General features: G+C 34.3%; 1 protein-coding gene and 2 non-coding genes across 3 annotated transcripts in view; all 3 read left to right on the top strand.

Moving 5' to 3' along the window:
- LOC110999734 (LIM domain and actin-binding protein 1) overlaps positions 1–20,005 on the top strand; it is a 29,891-nt gene that overhangs the window by 7,172 nt on the left and 2,714 nt on the right. Inside the window, exons 2-14 of the mRNA XM_022268945.2 lie at positions 7,338–7,496; positions 9,262–9,425; positions 9,815–9,915; positions 12,534–12,605; positions 13,380–13,536; positions 14,718–14,812; positions 15,319–15,494; positions 16,033–16,090; positions 16,922–17,077; positions 17,386–17,492; positions 18,857–19,012; positions 19,486–19,651; positions 19,736–19,896. Of these exons, the coding sequence (XP_022124637.2) occupies positions 7,347–7,496; positions 9,262–9,425; positions 9,815–9,915; positions 12,534–12,605; positions 13,380–13,536; positions 14,718–14,812; positions 15,319–15,494; positions 16,033–16,090; positions 16,922–17,077; positions 17,386–17,492; positions 18,857–19,012; positions 19,486–19,651; positions 19,736–19,896 (1,719 nt within the window). The 5' untranslated portion in view covers positions 7,338–7,346. The remainder of the gene's footprint in view (positions 1–7,337; positions 7,497–9,261; positions 9,426–9,814; positions 9,916–12,533; positions 12,606–13,379; positions 13,537–14,717; positions 14,813–15,318; positions 15,495–16,032; positions 16,091–16,921; positions 17,078–17,385; positions 17,493–18,856; positions 19,013–19,485; positions 19,652–19,735; positions 19,897–20,005) is intronic.
- On the top strand, positions 8,463–8,544 carry Trnas-gcu. The gene has a single exon. It is a non-coding gene; the product is annotated as a tRNA-Ser (tRNA).
- LOC123689989 lies at positions 10,271–10,463 on the top strand. The gene has a single exon (XR_006750831.1). It is a non-coding gene; the product is annotated as a U2 spliceosomal RNA (small nuclear RNA).

Here is a 20,005-nt window from a genome sequence, read left to right as displayed (position 1 = left end):
TTACTTAAAGGAGCTTGAAGTCATTGGTGTTATTTATTTATTTATTACATAATATTGTAAGATGTGTCCAAAATATTCAAGTTTCCTTTTCTTTACCGTCATAAGCACTTATTTTTCTGCATTCTGTCCAGCACGGTTGTAAATCGAATGCAAAACGCATACGATCCAAGATATTTTAAGCATACGTCGATAAACCCAGTTCTCGAACGCTTCGAGTTTTTAGAACATAATCTATGTCAGCGTCCAAGATTCAACATAGATAATAAATAAACCCCTAAGAAGTTCAATCGCGGTGCCTACGTTACAATTATAAGGCAAACCAGTTTTACATACAAAGTTTCGCCGAAGTCTGAATAAACAGCTGAAATTGGCATTTAGTTTACACAATTCATTCCCGGGATTCGCCACCTTCTCACCTAGATTCCAGAGGCTAAATTCCGTTGCCTCACCTGCGGATGCGCCGGGTTTACGCTAAATTTAGCTGCGTTATGTCACAATGGTTGGCGCATATCGTTTCCTGGTGCACTATTTAAATTTGTCAGATAGTTACAGGCAGATTAAGGATGATTGATTGGTTCGACTGGATTATTTCTCATAATTTATGAAGGTCGTGTTAGTGGCGCCGCCCAACTCGTTCACTATCCCCTGTCTTCGGCTAGTTTAAAGAACGTGCTTAACTATAACAAGATAACATCCCCAAGTGCCGCAATACACGATTTGGATCTTTGCTTCTCGTGAAAACAAGAAGTGGAAAGACGCCTTTCAATCTTCCCTGAATAGTTTAACATAGGTTTATTCAAGCGACAGTAATAGGCTCCTGGACCGGGATGCCTTCCAATAGGCCGCTTGATATCAGTTATGTATTAAAAAAGTATTAGTAAGGTTTTAATAATAAATCAAATATCGTTTATACCAGGTATATATACAAATAACTCTCATATCAAGAGCGTAGAGTTGTAGAGAAGAATTATGTTTAAACTCTCCGTCTCATTTGAATCTATGGAATCAGTACCTGAGATTCTCATACAACAAAAGCTAAATTATATTATATATTATTTTAATGAACTCCTTTTCCTCTAAACTTAAGTACTTTTTCTTGTGTTTACGCTGTGATAAAGAGACTGTTGTAACAATGCAGTGAGTGTATAATATATGCTGATAGCTAGGCTACGGTACTTCTAGATAGATATGAATTTAAAAAATAAACCAAAACATTATAGAAATTGTTGTCATGTTATGTTAAATACATCGTGTTACGTACTGTTACCTAATAGTAAATCGTAATGAGATTATGTGTTCGAGCTCTTGCCATGTATTCTATTTAAAGAACTAATATAGGGTACATATAAAGAGGAAAATTTTGTGAGGTTGTAGGATTTTTTATAGAACGGGGGTCAAAGGTGCAGGAAGGACCTGATGTTCAGTACCGCCACCGGTGGAGAGTCTCAATGCTAAAGCTCGGGAGTGCGTTGCCGACCTTTTAAGATTATACGCTCTTTTCTTGAAGGACCCCAAATTGGTTCGGAAATACTTCAGTGGGCAGCTGGTTCCACAAAGTGGTGGTGCGCGGCAAACTGCCTTGAAAAACGCTCTGTTGTGGAACAACGGATCGTCGGCATACGTCATATTAACCCGAAAATGTCAAAGACAGCATGTCTTACTTTTAGGTTGGACACGGATCAGCCGTAGTAGATACAAACACTTCATAATAGTATCTAAGTATATTGTTTTTTATTTGGGGAAACGCATATATCGTGGCGCGACCACTTAGTGCGGATGGGTTATGTGGGACTCCCGATTGTGCATACCCACTGAAACCCCTAGTCGCCACGAATAATCGCCTTAGACGGGATGCGGTAACGGCAGAGCTTTATCCGAGCTGATGCGGCGGTTTTGCCTATCATAAGTATGTGAAGGTACTACCTAAGGACCAGGCTAATCGCTTATAGTAATAATTAGGACAGATCCGGTCTTTGCACTTACAGGGATCGATCACATCCCTCCTGAAATCGCCCGACTTAAGCTTAGGGCATCGCGTCACGTCTCATCATCATGGCTGGAATTTTTCCACGTACCGTGAGAAGTTGCGTGAAGAGCATACTATAGAAATAATTGTATGAAGTAATCGTATATTGACATAACTATGATTTAACTCACATTTTGACACAACATTTTGACAAGACCTAGGTATAGTCTGGGCGAATTGCCAAGTGCCAGGTGGGAAGTTATTCCAGCACTCGATTTAATTGCACTGCCTTTGAAGAGTTTTTGGGTTACGTATTTATTGTTATGAGAAGTTTATTGGCTGTTTTAATTGTCTGTTATTTCACGTAGGAAGGAAGCTCCAGTTAGTGCTTTGAAGGTATCTTAGTCATATTTATATCGTGTCAATGTGTTGTTTTCCTGTTGAACAAATGAAATAGGCGGTAATTGATTGAATAAAAAAAGAAACGCCTGCTCATCTTCCAATGAGGGCCTCGTGTCTGGAAAACGTAATACTTAGTATGACTAAAACGACGACTACGACTTTAGAATGTATTCGAAACAAATTCTATATTTATTTTACAATTACATAATAAGGGCACACAGGGCTGCCTTTCGTACTAGAGATAGACATGCGCTCGTTGGTGCATCATGGCGTAACAGTCCACACCTGCACAACAAAACATTGTAGAGGCACTGCAATAACGAGGGAGCTCCATCAACATCCTGAACGCATTATTGAACTGATTACTGAACACTAAGAGCATTGTATGATTTTTTTATATAAAATAGCAAGACGCCACTGAATAGATGATCAATAGGTTTGCCATAAAAAATAAATCTGCTATGTAGGTTACAAAAAAATATGAACAAGTAAAATGAAACGTTAGCGAGTCTTAAAATACCTACAACGCCATCTAGTGGTACTCCATAGTATCTTATTAACGACCGCACGATATACTAACAAAACACATGTATTACGATCTGTTTAATAAATACTTATTTACGTTTTTTAAACGTACATTCAACTTTCAATTTGTTTTTACTCCTTTGTTGAACACATTTTACAACATGATAGATTTAGTTCAACCAGTCCAATTTTTCCATAACTGTAATTATAAATGCGCAAACGATTATTCTAATTTATGCGAAAGCGTGAAGATTCGCAATTTTACAGTCCACTTTTTGCGATATTCCTTCCGTCATGTCGCGTTTTCCGGTTGCGGTTAAGCTACATGTGACACGGGCGGTACGAGGATGGGTGGCCGTTTTCCTTCCTTAAGTTACCAGATAGTTACTTGGAATTTAGTATTACTCAAAAGTTATTTTTGGTTTTATATACTACGCAAATTGGCAACATATAACGTTATTTAAAAAATCAACTTGTCTCGGAAGAAAGGCTTCCTTCAAATATATTTTTTAACTACATTATTTTTTTTTAAATTTAAATATAACCTAAACATAACAATCATAATAATACAGCATTTACAATTTTCTCAATCTACGTAGTAATAATAATCTACGTAGTAAACCTTTAACGCGGGCAGCAAATCATTGCTGTATTGCGATACTTAGTCGTAATACTCATTAGGTCTGGGCTCAATGATACTTGAACATACGGCCCAAGAGTCTCTCCTCCAAAGAGACAGAAAGACTAGACTTTATCTATGATTAATTATATAATATTATATTGATAAAAAATAATACTTTATAGGGTTTTGTACCGAAAAGAACAGAAATTAAATTTTAGTTTCCAGTATATTGAAACTGATATTATACTGATACTTTCTTTATAAAATACTTATATTTTCTACTGATTTAAAAAATTTAAGCGGTGCTAACTGAAATTAAACTGCTCCGAAGTATGCGTTCAATGTGCGATGAATTATGTAAAATTTTGGCGTAATTTTGCCGTGTTTATAGAGAAAATATACTGAAAACGAAGAGATATATGATTCACCCCTGCGAAATTCTTCATCCCACACAATCTAAATTTACGATAAACTGTGTGTGAGGGAATTTATTTCGTTACGAGAGAGCGATGCCATTTCTGCATGTACTTATATTATAAAGATATATATATATTTGTTACGATTAAACAAAAACTACTAAGCCGATTACAATAATTCATTGAAAGAATGCTATCCCTGAATACGGAGTACATTTATTTCCAAAATGCTGGTCTATGACTACTTCTTTTCTAGGGCTGCATGGTACATTAAATGATGCCCTGGATGAACAGGTCAAAACTTAAATCATTAAAGCACTATTTACTACACTAAACCTTATGAATGAGAAATGTGTACTAGAACAGAATCAATAATAATCACTCGTACTTAACACATTCTTTATCGGATTTAAACGTGTGTTTAATTACATACGCTTCTAAAATGCCCGACTAGTATTCGATTCAACTCCAGGTGTTTGAATCTTTTCGTTCTATACAAAAAATACTGAGTAAGTGTGAGAGAACGACAGTTTAACAAGACAATCACATAAAATTTAAAATTCTGTTAGATATATTATTAAGTTTTTTTAATTAATTTATTTTACTGAATGAAATCATAATATGTTACATTAGAAAACCGATGTGGTTTGTATAAATGCAACCATAGTCTTGTTTTGAAGCACGACAGATATATAATCCTTAGCTTACACAAATTTCTGAACGCACGCATAAATATTTTAGTTTTTCATTTAAGTCTATATTTTTTTATATCTCTTACACATAAATCTTAAATACGCAGTTATCTTAATAAGTAAATGTATATTGTCGATACGAATTTAAACCTTTAATTGAAATTCGTTATTTAATTTCTGGGGAGTGTTTACAGTATGTATTGTACATTCAATGTTTGGTTATATTTTTTTTTTATAGAACAGAGGGAAAACGGGCAGGAGGCTCACCTGATATTAAGTGAAACCACCTCCCATGGACATTGTTTTTATTTGATTGGAATATTTTCTTTATAAATTTTACAATGTTTATAATAGTTCAAGTATTACAAAACATGTTAAGCCTTTTTATAGTTAAAAGTGTTCGAAAAAAGGTTTTATATTAAGATTGTAGGCCACAAAATTTTGTTTACATTTGCGTCACGCTTGCGGTGCCTACTGTATCTATTCTGTGAATAACATGATGTCTACATTTAAGGTTTATGTTATTATTACCTACATACCTGCGCCCTCATATCGCGCTGTTTAATTTTCCGTTGCCAGATCGTTATTACGAAAGCTTAAACATTTTTATAGCTATTGTCGAAATATTTGTTATAAGTTGTTCTGTTGATGGTGATGGTAGCTTTTCCCATTGAATAAGGTGATACAAGGGGAGTGGTATTCAAATAATAATAATTTATTCCATTTTGATAAGAGTAACGTCTTAATTAATACTAACGTGAACTACAAATAAAAAAAAGTAATTGCACAAATTGTTTACCAATTTGCTTCTAAATACAGTCATTTATTACTGAGGTCAAGGTCAAGTCATCAGTAAGTACTGCAAAAGCGTGGCAGCCCCATCATCATCACAGATGCGTTAATATTTAACGCGCAAGGCAGTACAGCTGACAGACATTTATAAAGAAAAAAAAAATATCATAATTTATCTATTTATCACAGCTAAATAGTAAATGAACTATGTTAATAACATGGCATTGATTTTCAGTGTAAACACTTTGGAAGAATATTCAAGTATGAATTTATGTCCCCATATCCAGGCAAGATGCTCTTCCTCGTGAAAAGTCGCATAAGTAGTTCCAATTACATTTTACAGCTGTTGTTTAACTTTAACCCATTTTATTGAAAAAAGTGTCGTATTACCATTACAGTGTACGTTGAATTGGCACACGATATATTTAGATGACTTCATGATCGTTCACACTGTGTCGGTACGATATATTTAAAGGGTTATATACAAACGATTTTAAGGCTATAGAAAATACGATTATTTTAAAGTAAGTAGTATTATTTGATCACACAAATATAGTATTTACAATAATTTTAACTTACATAATAATAAAATATTGATAGGTAGAAAATTGAAACAACTTTAAAAAGTATACATTTAACGCTGGCAGCATTTTTTGTATTGCCATAGTTATTCGTGGAGCTAGTAAAGCACTAACTCTGGTGTCATCGGTACTATCTCCCAGGCGCGAATTTCAATATTTAATTTGCGCATTTGAACTCAACGGCCCAAGAGTCTACTCCAAAGGGAAGAAAAAAAAGTTGTAGAAAAGTCATAAATAAATATATTAATTAATATTAACGTTTGAAAGAAGACTGGAATGCAATTTACCTAAATCTCATCTAGTTATTGTCATAAACACTACAAATTATACACAGTTGAGAAGCTTGGACTTATCGCAAGCAAACAACAAAATTATCGCATCTTGGGAAGCAAAATAGAAGTTGAAGGATAAGTTCCTTTAACTTCTAGATACCGAAGGGACCATAGATTTTATTCAAATTATTGAGACTGGCATATTTATACAGTCAAAATCTGTTATAACGACATCGAAGAAAACTTATATTTTGTAAAAACTGATGACGTTGTAACTAAGATACATACAATAGAATTCAGCCGGGACCTGTTGATTGATGTTAGTTAATATAACCGGTATGTTCTAAACGATGTCGTCGTAAACAGTTTTGTTTTCATATAATAATATTGCCCTACGATATCGTGTGAACGTTGTATGCGGGACGTCAGTTACGACACGAGTGGATAAATATACTTCACACCTTTCTTTGAACTAGCTAGTATTTCAGTTATTTAGGTCTGTTTTATTTTAGATTTTATGGCTTTATATAATATGTTATTAACTAGAGCTTGATTGCGCAGCGGTGGAATGCGATAGCGAACCCAAGAGTCTCATGGGATACACCCGAGCATGATACCTGGTGTGTGTCTGGTCCTACATATCCTCTGCAGTTGCGGGGAATGTGCAAAAGCATTTCTCATTCAAATTATTAATGGCACCAGTGTGCTGCAATTTTGATTTAATACTTCATGGATTTTTCATGTGTTATAAAAGGAGACGCTAAATACAATGGGATTTTTAACATGTTAATATTAGATCAAACTGTTGTGGAATTGTGTTTATAACAGAAAAACGGACTCGTAATGAACTCATAACAACAAAATTAATAGAACAGCCCTGACAGATTTTAAAGTCAAATGTCGGTTTCCTCGCGATGTTTTCTATTACCGTTCGTGTGACTGTTAAATGTGCTAGGGATGGGATGGACCTTAGGGATGAGAGGCCACTTGGCCAATCTGCTCTACCTCTAAAACAAATCTTCACAAACCATTGATAGACTGTGTCTAAAAACACAATTTCTAATTACAGTAAAACAAAATGGCGACTACAATAGAGGCGTCACAGAGCCTCATCCAATCTGAGTCCAGGGTGACGCACAGTTACCAAGAAGTCCATGTGTCAGAGAGCCGACAAGTCAAGAAGAAGAAGTCCAGCAGACGGCATAAGGATGAGGGATCCATATCTGTGGTAAGAATATTAAGCTAATATATTTGTTTGTTTTGACATATGGGAGTTATACTTAGCGCTCAATCTCGACTCCGATAGTTAGTCTGACTTCAAAATGTCAAAAATATATTTATATATGTCGAAGAAATATTGCCTTCTTCGATAGCATCATCATTAGTGGGTTTAGTGGGCGTCATGTGGCTTAAGTGGGAATACAAAGACAATAGACAATACAAAGAGAAAATATATAGTACAACATTTAATTTTCAGTTATGTCCTTTTAACACTTCAATCGACACTTATCCTAAATTATACTTAGCAGCGGGTTCAAGATAATCTTACTTTCAAGTACAAATCTCTTAGACTCGGTCCAACCTCTATTCACTAGCATGCTTTACCGAATCCTCAAAAAGAACTTTATCGCGTTCCCCTGAACGCACTATCCCAAAGTCAAGATGGCGCCTCCACGAGCTCCATTCTGATTGGTACGAACAATAGTCATTTAAACGAGGAAACAATTTAATAATATCGAAACAAATCAAATAATGAAATTTAAATCAATCGATTAGCAGAAGTATAATTAAAAAAATGTTGACTCAATAGGAACATTTTCTGATAATCGGGGCATTCCCTGACATAATATATACTATTGTGGTATTTCCAAACCGATATATGTATATGATTTAGGGGCCCTCAATGAGGGGTTAGGGGTCCTCTGAAACCAACCCGAAACTGTTTGATTGTACTCATCCGATTACTGGTTATATTTATTTTGTTGTGAACCGTAAGATTTTCGTCAGCTACTTAGTTATAATCAAGCGATTAGGCATCGGTATTTTAATCTCTGTAGACTAAATTTGGCCAAGTTTGATTGATAATCGATTAGAGATACGGATCTAATCGAAGATATTAATTTGTTCCTTAAAAGCGTTTTACGTTGCATATCTCAGTTAAGTATTGATGTATTATTTCAACTTACATTGATATGACGAGGTGGCCGAGTGGTTAAGGCGTTGGACTGCTAATCCAATGTGCTCTGCACGCGTGGGTTCGAATCCCATCCTCGTCGATCGTTTTGTTTTTTCTTTTTATATTTTTTGTAATACATATACTTTTATCATAAAACATTTAATTTTACTTAGTTTTTTTATCATAATGACAAAAAATAATTAATAAAATGTCTATGTAGCGGTAGAAGAAAAAATTGTTTCCAACGATTAAATAAGTATATATACTTTTATATTAAATAATAAAATATTTTTATTATGTTATGTCAATTTTTTTTTAATTGGTAAAAGTAAAAACAATAATATAACATAAATACATTAATATATCGTGACTCTTTTACGCATTATTTTCAAACATTTTTTTTTATATAGATGTTTATTAAATAATTTTGATCTGTATAAGCCTAATGGATAAGAATGCATGATGCATTTATAAAATTTTAACATGCATGAACGCACTGCGCATTATCGAAACAGCATGCATGCTTATTACACTGTTAAAATAGGTCTGTAAATACGTATTTGACATACTTAGCGCTAAGACTCAAAAGACCAATAGCAAGCTATTACTGGGAAACGCACTAAATCTGCGTAAACTATATTCGTAATAAAAAAATACAAATTAAATAACACGTAATTTAAATAAGTTTATTATAAAGTACAAATATAAAATTAAAATAATGCTATCCATTTATTATTTTAAAATTAAGGTTAATTATTTTACATTTCATCCTTTATATCACCAAGTACCAACCTACAATTATTAATGTTTCTTTCAGTCAAAAAGCTCAGAAAAGCTATTTAAAAAGATGAAGGCGTCTGAAGAAAACCCCACTTGTGCCAAATGCTCCAGGCCAGTGTACGCTATGGAGAGGATTAAAGCCGAAAAGAGAGCTTGGCACAAAGAATGCTTTCGATGTGTTCAGTGCAATAAACAACTTACGTGAGTATTAAAAAAAATATACATAAATATGCTTTTTAGCGCCATCTACGGGCGCTATTGCAAACGACGAGTATTTCGAGTTTATACCCCACAGCCCACACTGAGTAAATAACAAAAATATTATACGAATACGTAAAATATTTTCCACCACACTACACTACGCTACACTAGTACTAGTTGTATGAAATTATACAAAATCAATTAAAGAAAAATGTCGCCAAATATAAGCTATAACTTCAATTCAAAGTATACATTTCATACTTTTGACTGCTTAAATATGCAAATATGTATTTTTATTATAATTTGTTATATAAATTTATGTGAGTGTATCTAACATTCTTCATGAACTTATACCATATCCTCTATTATAATACTCGTTTTCTTACTAGAATGGAGACGTATCAAAGCGACCATACAACATTGTACTGTAAGCCACACTTCAAGCAACTGTTTGAACCGAAGCCGGTTGATGATGAAGATGAAACTGACGGTAATTTTATTGGTTAAATAAATTATAGTTTTTGTTATATTTAATACTCATATTTATAATTTTATACGCGCGCCATCTAGCGGGGGCTGTAAACCTGATTGTTACTTGACATTTCAAATAACAAGACTACATATCCTCTTCTGATAAAAAATACAAAAAATAATGTATAAATATAATGTATCAGTCACACAATTATTAAAGTACTATCTTTAATTAACAATTAAAAAAATAATTCAGCAAACTTTAATGATTCCTACTGCTAATAGGTGGCGATACTATCCAGTGCAGTTTCCTAAAAGGCGCTAGCAAAGTTACTGCAAAACGAATGATTACCTTGCGTTCGTAAAAATTCTTTATCGCTTCTCGGCCTTTTGGCTAAGATCAAAGTGTAGTATCTGTTCTTTTCAGCTTAATATCTGAAAGTTCCCGCATAGCGGGACCAGTATATTAAACTGATTTTTGGAAACTGACGGGATGTTCGGGGCTCGCTCCACTCCTGTCACGGGTCGGCCCGGCATTGCAGTGCCGCCGGGATCGGCCCACAAAATTAAATTGAGTTAATATAAAATTTAAAATATATATGTCGCAGGCATTTTGTATGATTCCGCCGTTTACATACGGCGTCGGCAGTTTATAAACGCTCGCTGTTATTTAAAATGCCAAAGGCAATATGACAACTCGTTCAATTGTTGTAATTTCAACGTTGGTTGTAGTTTTAGGGTGACCATGAAGAAAACACAGTTGGGACAAATCAGACTTTATTTTAGCAATTAGTGCTTTTGTTTCTTACTTAGTTAAAATTAACAATCAGTGCTTTGGTTTCTTACTTAGTTAAAATATTTAAGTAACAATAACGACATTTATATTTTAAACAATAATTAAACTTCTTAGGATAATATGGCACTTTCAATGTATGTGTGTGTTATGTTATTTATGTTGTTTGTTGTTGTTGTGTATGTTATGTTGTGTGTTTGTTATTGTGGGAAGGGAAATGTTTGAGAAACCCTTCCTCTCTCTACCCCGCGGGGGTATGTTTTGTATATTGTTTGAGAGCAGGAGTCACGGCTTTATGTTGTGTTGTGTTTGTGTTGCTATGTTTGTTGTTGTGTTTTTGTAAGTTGTTGTAATGTTATTCATTTCAAAATGACTAAATATTAATATTTAAAAAATATAGTATATTTTCCTTCACACTAATTTTAAATTAACCTAGTTATAATTTGCTTAGTTTGGTATTGTTGAAATCCGTATTTCAACGAAATTTATTAATATTTCCCAATACCTCTACACAGTCAAATACAAAAATATCCAGATGAAAACATATTCAGAAAAATATTATAAAAAGAAATCGAAAATTCGCCTGTAATTATTAGGCGGGTCTAAGTAATCAAATACAAAAATGTCCAAAGAAAAAGATATTTAGAAAAATATTATAAAAAGAAATCAAAAATTCGCCTGTAATTATTAGGCGGGTCTTAGTAATCAAATACAAAAAATATCCAAAGAAAAACATATTTAGAAAAATATTATAAAAAGAAATAAAAAATTCGCCTATTATTATTAGGCGGGTTTTAGTAATACAGAAATCAAGAATTATTTATTTGCGCATGTCAAACATTTTTTTGACCAGAAATATTGTGCAGGGCTCTTCCGAGAACCAGATTCTATGGACACCTTAGCATCTTTTAGGAGCCGGATAACCTCAAAAATCTTCTCATTTGTCCACGGCTTTTTTACTGCTCCCGCTTGAAGATCGTAATACTTTTTCAACTCACTATAATAAATGTCTTTAAAATCACAATTATTTTGTGAAAAGTCTTTTGAACACATAGTATTTGCACTGTTTTCAATCATTTTTTGTGACACAAAACCATTACTTGACGCCATTTTGTTTGTTTCGGTCAACAGCGACGCGCGTGGTAAAAAACAGAACTAAATACTTCAATTTGCCGCGGCATTATGTATATAGCGATTCAATCGACAATCAAATGTTTAGGCCTATTACATAATGACACGGCATTATACATTTTGCCTTCGGCATTTTAAATAACAGCGAGCGTTTATAAACTGCCGACGCCGTATGTAAACGGCGGAATCATACAAAATGCCTGCGACATATACATTGGTCAACGACGTCATTTGATTCTATATTATAACAATATGATGTATAATAATCAAAACATAAAAATGTTCTATATAGTATATAATAAATATTTTACGTATATACTACTTAGTAGTAGTACTTAGATTATCTGAGTTGGTATTTCTATTTTCTCTTATAAATAAAACTACATAGTATTACTTGTAGTAAAAAATTCAAAATACATATACAGTGATTCTAATTTCCATGAAATCAATTATTATCAACGTATGAATATTTCCTTATCCAGTTTTCTCTGAAGAAGAAACTTGCATTGTTGAATTTGGTTTATATGTGTGTTGTTCGACTGTCATCCCTGAAGATGGCCCCGCAGCAGACTTTAAAAGGATGCCGTGTGTCAGGCACAAAGCTAACCTATTAGAAAAAAACTAATGATCACGAAGAAATCCAAATCTAAGACCCATGACTCAAGTAACGTCATTGGTTATTGGTTAATATAATAATAAAAAATATTTTACAGCTGCCCCAAGAAAACATCAAATGATAATCTGCGAGAGCAACCCAGTGGAACTTCCACCTGACGTCGTGCGAGGTAAGTCAGAACAAACACAATTTTATTTTTGTCATATGTTTTTTGTTGTGCTTTGTATGGCCTGTTATGCCATTTATGTGTGGCCTGTATAAAAGGATAATTACTTGAAACCGAGGCATCAAAATTCTAGTGTACTCCTCACTGAAAGGCAGGCAACGCACCCACTAAAAATGGGTGTCTACGGGCTGCGATGACTGCCCCTTTTGGGCGGCCCGTAATCTCGTTTGCCCTCTTATTATATAAAACAAAGGAACCATGCACTTAGTAATATATAGATATGTCACAATTGCCAACATAAGTTGTGGCAGTTTCTATGTATGCTTAGAAGCAATAAATGCATATTATCTAAATGAATCGCGAAATATATTGCTAAGCGCAAATCTCAAGACGGCTGGAGCAAATCGAATATTTTTTATTATATATCCCTTGAACTCTGAGGAAGGTTTTAATAGAGAGAAAAATTGGGGAAACAAAAAAAAAGGTTTTTAAAGTACTTCGATTATTATTCTGAAAGAGGGAAGTGAGAATTTGTTGCTACTATAACTTTTTTACGTAAAAAAAAACCAAAAAAAAATTCTGTGCTGAGGGTTTTAAATAATAATTTCAATTACATAATATAAAGTATATAGATCCAGTCGCACACGCTAGTCCCTAGAATCTAAGTCTCTCTCTTTCTATCACGTGTTTACGCTGTGATGGAAAAAGACAGCACCTTAGTTACCCTGCAAGACGCAAGTGGACTGACTTATCTTCTTTATTATTACTTTATTATAGCATCAGATAAACCAGACTTGGGTCTAGAAGAGCTGGCATCTCTGGACGTGAAGTCTCGTTTCGAGGTGTTCGAGAAGAAAGCACAGCCTGAAGAAAAGCCTACTCTGGAAAAACACCATCGCGAGAAAAGTTCCACTCTTCTGTCTAAATTGGCCAAGTAAGTATAACATTTAGCCGCCTCAGAACAACATTTCCCTATAGAAACGTTGAGGGGTATCTGTGTGAAGTGTTTGAGTGTCTACTTATTATTTTACAATTTTTGTTGTGCCATTTTGGGATAGGCATCCTGTGGTGGGCAGAAGGTTCCTCCTTTATGCCTATGAGGTGGTCTTGTGACGTCATAACGAGTGGGTGCAACCGCCATTTAATTTGTATACCTGTGTTTGTGTTGTTCGACAACCACCAAGATTATCTTCATTAGAACGAGATTAGCAATGTACCCTTGAAGCTGTATATTACTTACTTATTATTTTACATAATTTTAAATTTTTCCCGAGGTTTCGCGTGCCTTACAGCGTGCGTGGTCACGGTGACTGAATGACTGAATAAATACAGATAATTTAACTTTTTCTACAGCTGTGATATTTTTTCACATTCAAAACCTTTTGTTGTATTAGGACACACCACCCTTCGACTTAGGATCCTTCAATAAAAGAGCGTACCAATTCGTGAAATGCATTGGAATGTCCATGGGCATCAGGGGGTGGGCATTCTGTTTGTCGTATGAAAAAAAAAATACGATACATAGCGAAAAAAACTAGTTCTCTCCTTTTTACCAACTGTACATAATACGTAAAATACTTAAGAACTTTTAAAAACGAAAATAGGTGAAGTTCAATGTATCGGTGAATTAGGTCAATTTCTACAGGATCGCTATACAAAAATCAATTTTACGTCAACGGGTTAGAGTCGAATTTTATACAAAAGTATTGTTCTATAAATAAATGTACAACATGTGTAACCTTTCTTATTACTAGAGCACTCATAGAGAGTAGACCTATTTGGAATTATGTAAGTTTTTTATTCAATACAGATAAAATATTATATCAACTGTTAGCGAAGCGCGGAATACAATTAATAAACATAATTTATATCGAAGTATACAAACAAATTTGTCAGTCACATATTTGTTTGTATACTAGACTTCACAAGAGTTATATATAATTTGAATGTTTTTTATGTAGATCAATCGGTGTGGGTATAATTGTGTAGTTCTATTACATTAGCAGTAACTGTTAAGATATAGGTATAATAGTTAGTGGAAATAAATAAAATTTAAAGATGCGGTCTAAATTATTATTATAAAAAGGCAGTTAAAATAGTATATTTTTATTTCAGGTTTAAAGCAAAGGGAATGGACATTGGTGTGTCTGATGAGTACTTAAATGGTGTGGAAGCTGAAGATAGCTCCAGCGAAAGAGGGGAAGAGGACGGTAAGAGTATTTTTTTTGGGCAGGAGGCTCCCCTGATGTTGAGTGATACCGCCGCCCATGAACACTCTCGATGCTAGAGGGCTCGCGAGTGCGTTGCCGGTCTTTTAAGAATTTGTATTCAGATTATCTCAAAATGTTTGAAATAGTATAGTTTGATACAATTTATATTCACTGCATAAAATGTTAGACCCAAAAATTCCTATACTCTTCGACAACTTCGTCAGACTTTTTAATTTTGTCATCACATAGTTCAAGTTTTACGAACTTTTGATTCCCCCTCCCCTATGTAACGTTTTCTGTAACCCCCCCCCCCCCCCTATTAGTATACTCCCCTATTAGTGCCCATTTTTACTTAACATATTATGTCCCCCCTTCCGCCCCTGTAATGCATCGTAACGTTTGTAAACAAAAAAGGGGGAGGGGGCCCTCACCCAAATTACGTAATAATTATGATTCTCGTTATCGTACGTACTCTATCTTTCGTCTCTGTTTCTCATCAATTATAGATGAAGACTCGGTCCTCAAAAACTCGTACAAGCACAGTGGAAGTCGGGAACAGCCAGTTTCGTTCTGTAATATGAGCGAAATAGTGGGTCGCTTCGAGAGCGGACAGCATACCAACACCGAAAGACATAGAGAGCGGAAACAGGAAATACAAAATATTCGGAGCAGATTGTTTATGGTACGTATTATATATACGTTAAGCAACATAGGAAATTATTTTAATGCATGTTACATGCAAACCTGGTTTGAACTTCTTGAAACAGCTTGATTTTTTTTGTTTATATTCAGTAGGTCTTATTTTGTATATAAAATACTGTAACCATTAATTTATACCACTATACCATCAACCATTTACTGATAGCAGTACCTATATGTGTCGCAGTAAAGTAGTTGAATCAGGGAGTGAATTGAATCTCTAGACAGTTAATTAAATGTCGATATTTAATCAAATCGCTAAAGTTCCGTCAGATAAGTGATAAATCGAAACGTTTAACGAGTTTCCTAAACGTTCCTAGACAAAACTCTCTGATTTAACTACTTTATTGTGACATGTATATCATCTTTACTTGTCAAGACAAAGTTTCGGCTACTTAATTGAAATTGAAACTGAAATTTTGTAACACCACAATTGAAGATTCTAAATTTGCTAAAAATAATTTCCGTGTAGATTTATGATTTTAACCTTATCTTTATATAATTTATTTGACTGTTTGCAGGGAAAACAAGCAAAAATAAAGGAAATGTATGAACAATCCGTGATGCAGAGTGAACAAGGTATGATACAAGATAACCTTATATACTAATATTAAGCAGGCACTTTTGTATTTTCTTTCACCATTACATTACATTATGTATAGAGTAATATCTCTTACTAAAGATTTTTTTTATTAATACAGATTAAACTACGCAATAAATTTATTTATCTTACGACAAGGTCATGGCACTCAACTATATGTCACGAAATTATTTATATATAATGATGTATAAAATTATATAAAAATCCTTTAATGCTCTCAACATGCATGCTAAATATAAAGTAAATGTGCCTAAAGTAATATCAGCTAACGATTATTCAGCTTCCTTCGACAAAAACTTCATCTCTTGTTTTCCAAGCTTCCTTGCGTTTTTTCCTTTGCCATGAGGTACCACACTGCTATGATTCTGCTAAATTTTTGCTTCTTCTCTTTCATATGACACGTACATATCCACTTAAGTATGTGTTGTAGGCGTTTTTAATCTCATTATTTCTATATCTCTTATCTTTTTACTCTTGTTGTTCTTCTTTCCATATTGATTTGACATATTTTTATTCTATTTCCCAGTTGTTCGGCAAACATGGTTACACGTATTGTAAACTATTCTCTTTCATATAATAGAGAAATATATTGAATCTTTAAAACAAATATACCTAAGTAATTATCATAATTTATATTATCTACTTTAGGTAGGTACCTCGTCTGACGCACGTTAATTTTTGTCTTTCTACCAGACGTTTAGAATTTTTTTTCTTACAAGTGCTAATTACACATAGAAAATATCCAGGGTTTAAACGCACTAATATTTATCCACCCTAAAAAAACTAAAATTGACTATGTTTCTTTCCAGGTGTAACATCATCAGAAAAAATATCCAAAGAACTTGAATTGGATGCTGAAAAAGCTCGCGCCATTAAGGAGCGATTTGAAAATGGCGAAGTGTACAATGACGAGAATCAAGCTCCTAAAAATCGGGAATTCGAAGATCGGGCCGTTTTTAATGAAGGTCAGAATGTTTTTGGAGTAATTTATTTGGTTTTATTAACAAGTTCTAATGTGACAGACGCCATAACTTTTATAAAAATGTTTCAATGAAAGTGTAGAAAGATTTAAAAAAAATGTTTTTTACTGATGCATAGCGCAAAGTTTTGATTCATTTAAAATCATTAATGGTTAATTCGTTTTAGTAAACGACTAGATAATAATATCAGAAACCTATTTATATACCTTTATATGCCTTTTATTATACTAGTTTAAATTCAGTTAAATTTGGTCCAAACTCCCTTTGTTGGAATGTTGTTTCTTCATTTTCAGGAATCGCAAAGAAATCAAGATCTATATTCCTAGAGTTGGACGCTAACGCCAAAACTATGCCGCCACTATCTCCACCGCCGCAGGATGTGCCGAAACGAAAGGAAATCGTAAGTAAAAAAATATATAAAACACAATTAAACAAACAAACAAACGGAACATAAAATAGGAGATGCAACTAGATTCTGATAACTTTTATTATTATTATTATTTTGAAAGACGTACCTTGGATGTGCGCAGTGGAGGTGGAAGAATGTACCAGCACTTAGTCATATTGTATCTAAAATTACCACGAAAAGATGCTCTTTTATATATGTATGTACTAGCTGACCCGGCAAACGTTGTTTTGCCATGTTTTGTGCCAAAAAATTAAAGTTTATAATTAACAAAAAAAACATAAGGGATGATTGTATAGGGGTGAAAATTTAGGCTTGCGTGTATTTTTGTATGGTGTATCGTAAAAAAATAAAAACGAAAAATTTTGCCTAAAAAATAAATAAAAAATTTAGGGGTGTACCACCCTTAAGATTTAGGGGGATGAAAAATAGACGTTTCTCAGACCTACCCAATACGCACACAAAATTTCATGAGAATCGGTCGAGCCGTTTCGAATTTTATATATTAGATATATATTGTATGATACGCTTGACTTGTATGTTGTTCACGATGTCGCATAAGACTATAAAGCAGTGAGGAGAGATGGTACTGGCGACGGGCATTCATATTTGTTTTCCATTATTAATATAATATGGCAAAGCGTTTTTGAAGGAAAAGAGAAAAAGCGACCAGATAGATTGCGTAACATACTGTATCAAAAATCATTTCACTTGCCTAAGTTGAATAATGTGTATGGTCAAAAAACATGGATGTACTACTTGCCTAGCGTTCTAAATGAACTGCCACTGGAGATGCAGAACATATTTGTGACTACTGATAAGTTTAGCAGTAAGATACTTACAAACATACTACCTAACTTTATTCACTTTTGTCTGTTAAGTATACTTATTGTATCTGCTTTAATAGTTTATGTATAACAATTAAGTGAGCACTGACAGCAACGGATAAACCATGTCAGGTTTTTGTTCGCTGTAAAATGTACATATACCTTTAAAACATATATATTTTGATAGTACAGCGCTTCACAGAGATTTTCTCGTACTTAGGATATATAATTCTAATACGATAAAAGTTTTAGTCTAAAGAAAGTCAATGTTTTAGTCAATCAAATCATAGGTCTACATCAAATAGAGCACCTTTTTGGCCAAAATGACGCGGGCCATAAATGTGTTATTTTTTGTCGTCTGGACCAGATTCTGTATTCATACCAATTAAATCTTTTCTCTTTAAACGTCCTGTTCTTGCTATTCTCTTATCTTCTTCTTCACTCTTGTCTGAATGGTCATGGATCCAGACAGCTTGATTATCGAAATTGTCTTGTTTTGGGAGTATATTACTCTAAACAATACTGTTTCAGCCATTCGTACCAAAAGACGTGGTCCGTGCTGCTGACAAACTGGAGGACGTGAAGATTGAGACGTCAGACATCTCGGACCGATTTAAGTTCTTCGAGACTTATCAGCCTGAAGCTAAGCGTAAGGAGTTCCGTATGACTCCGCCACGGCAGACCCAGGTATGTCCAGTAGAAGAGAATTAACATAAAAATCTTTATTTACATGTGGTCTGATCTATTTAATTATTATTAAACGGTTTCATAATTTTTAGTCAGTGAAAATAAATTTAATAAAATTAGATTTAATTTTATAAGCGTGGTAAAAATAGCAACAGTGTTGGCCTAGTGTCTTCCGCGTGCGATTCTTAACCTCATCATGAGGCCGTAGGTTCGATTCCCGACCAATGGACTTTGTATGTGCTCATTTAAGTTCCGAAAAGACGTCGGCATGTGTCAGGCACTAGTGACTGACCTATAAGCATATTAGGTTGACAAATGATCATGTAACAGGTACAGAAATCTGAGGCCTAGGCCTAAAAAGATTATAGCTATCCTGGTGTTTTCAGTGCTAAAAATAAAAATGGCATATCGCTCGCATTAGCTAAGCCTCGTTTCCACATATGTCTTATATCAAATTTATCTATTTTATTTAGCGACCCAAATCCCCATCCCCCGAAATATACCACGAGCCAAGCGTAGTGCGGAGTGAAGATGCCGTCGCCGACACCAATTTAGCTGCGAGTCGGCACACGGCATCTCGCATGATCTCCGTGTTTAGAGAGATGGAGGAACAGAGACACAAAAATGATGAACCGCAGGGTAAGCTTGAAATAATGTGTTTTGTGTGTTTTATAATAAGAATTGTATTTTAAAAAGTTAGTGAAAACGATTCGTTTTTTATAGGCCCGAAGCCGTTAAAGCGTTTTACCCCCCCACCACCCGGGGAGAACACCCATACAGGCGACACAACATCATCGGAAGAGTACAGCGAGGAGGAAGATAGCGAAGACGAGGCTCGCAGAACGTATTACGAGGCGCGTCAGAGAGACGAGGCTCTTCAACAGGTATGAAGACCTAGATATAATCAGACAAGAATCAGGCAAGAAAAAAATAATAAGACAATATACAAAATTATTTTTACTCGCGAGCCCTCTGGCATTGAGTGTCCATGGG

The sequence above is a fragment of the Pieris rapae genome, chromosome 18 (genome assembly GCF_905147795.1).
Source record: "Pieris rapae chromosome 18, ilPieRapa1.1, whole genome shotgun sequence".
Taxonomy (NCBI): Eukaryota; Metazoa; Arthropoda; class Insecta; order Lepidoptera; family Pieridae; genus Pieris; species Pieris rapae.
The sequence above is the reverse complement of the archived record's forward strand: the minus strand, read 5'-3'. Positions and strand labels throughout refer to the sequence as shown.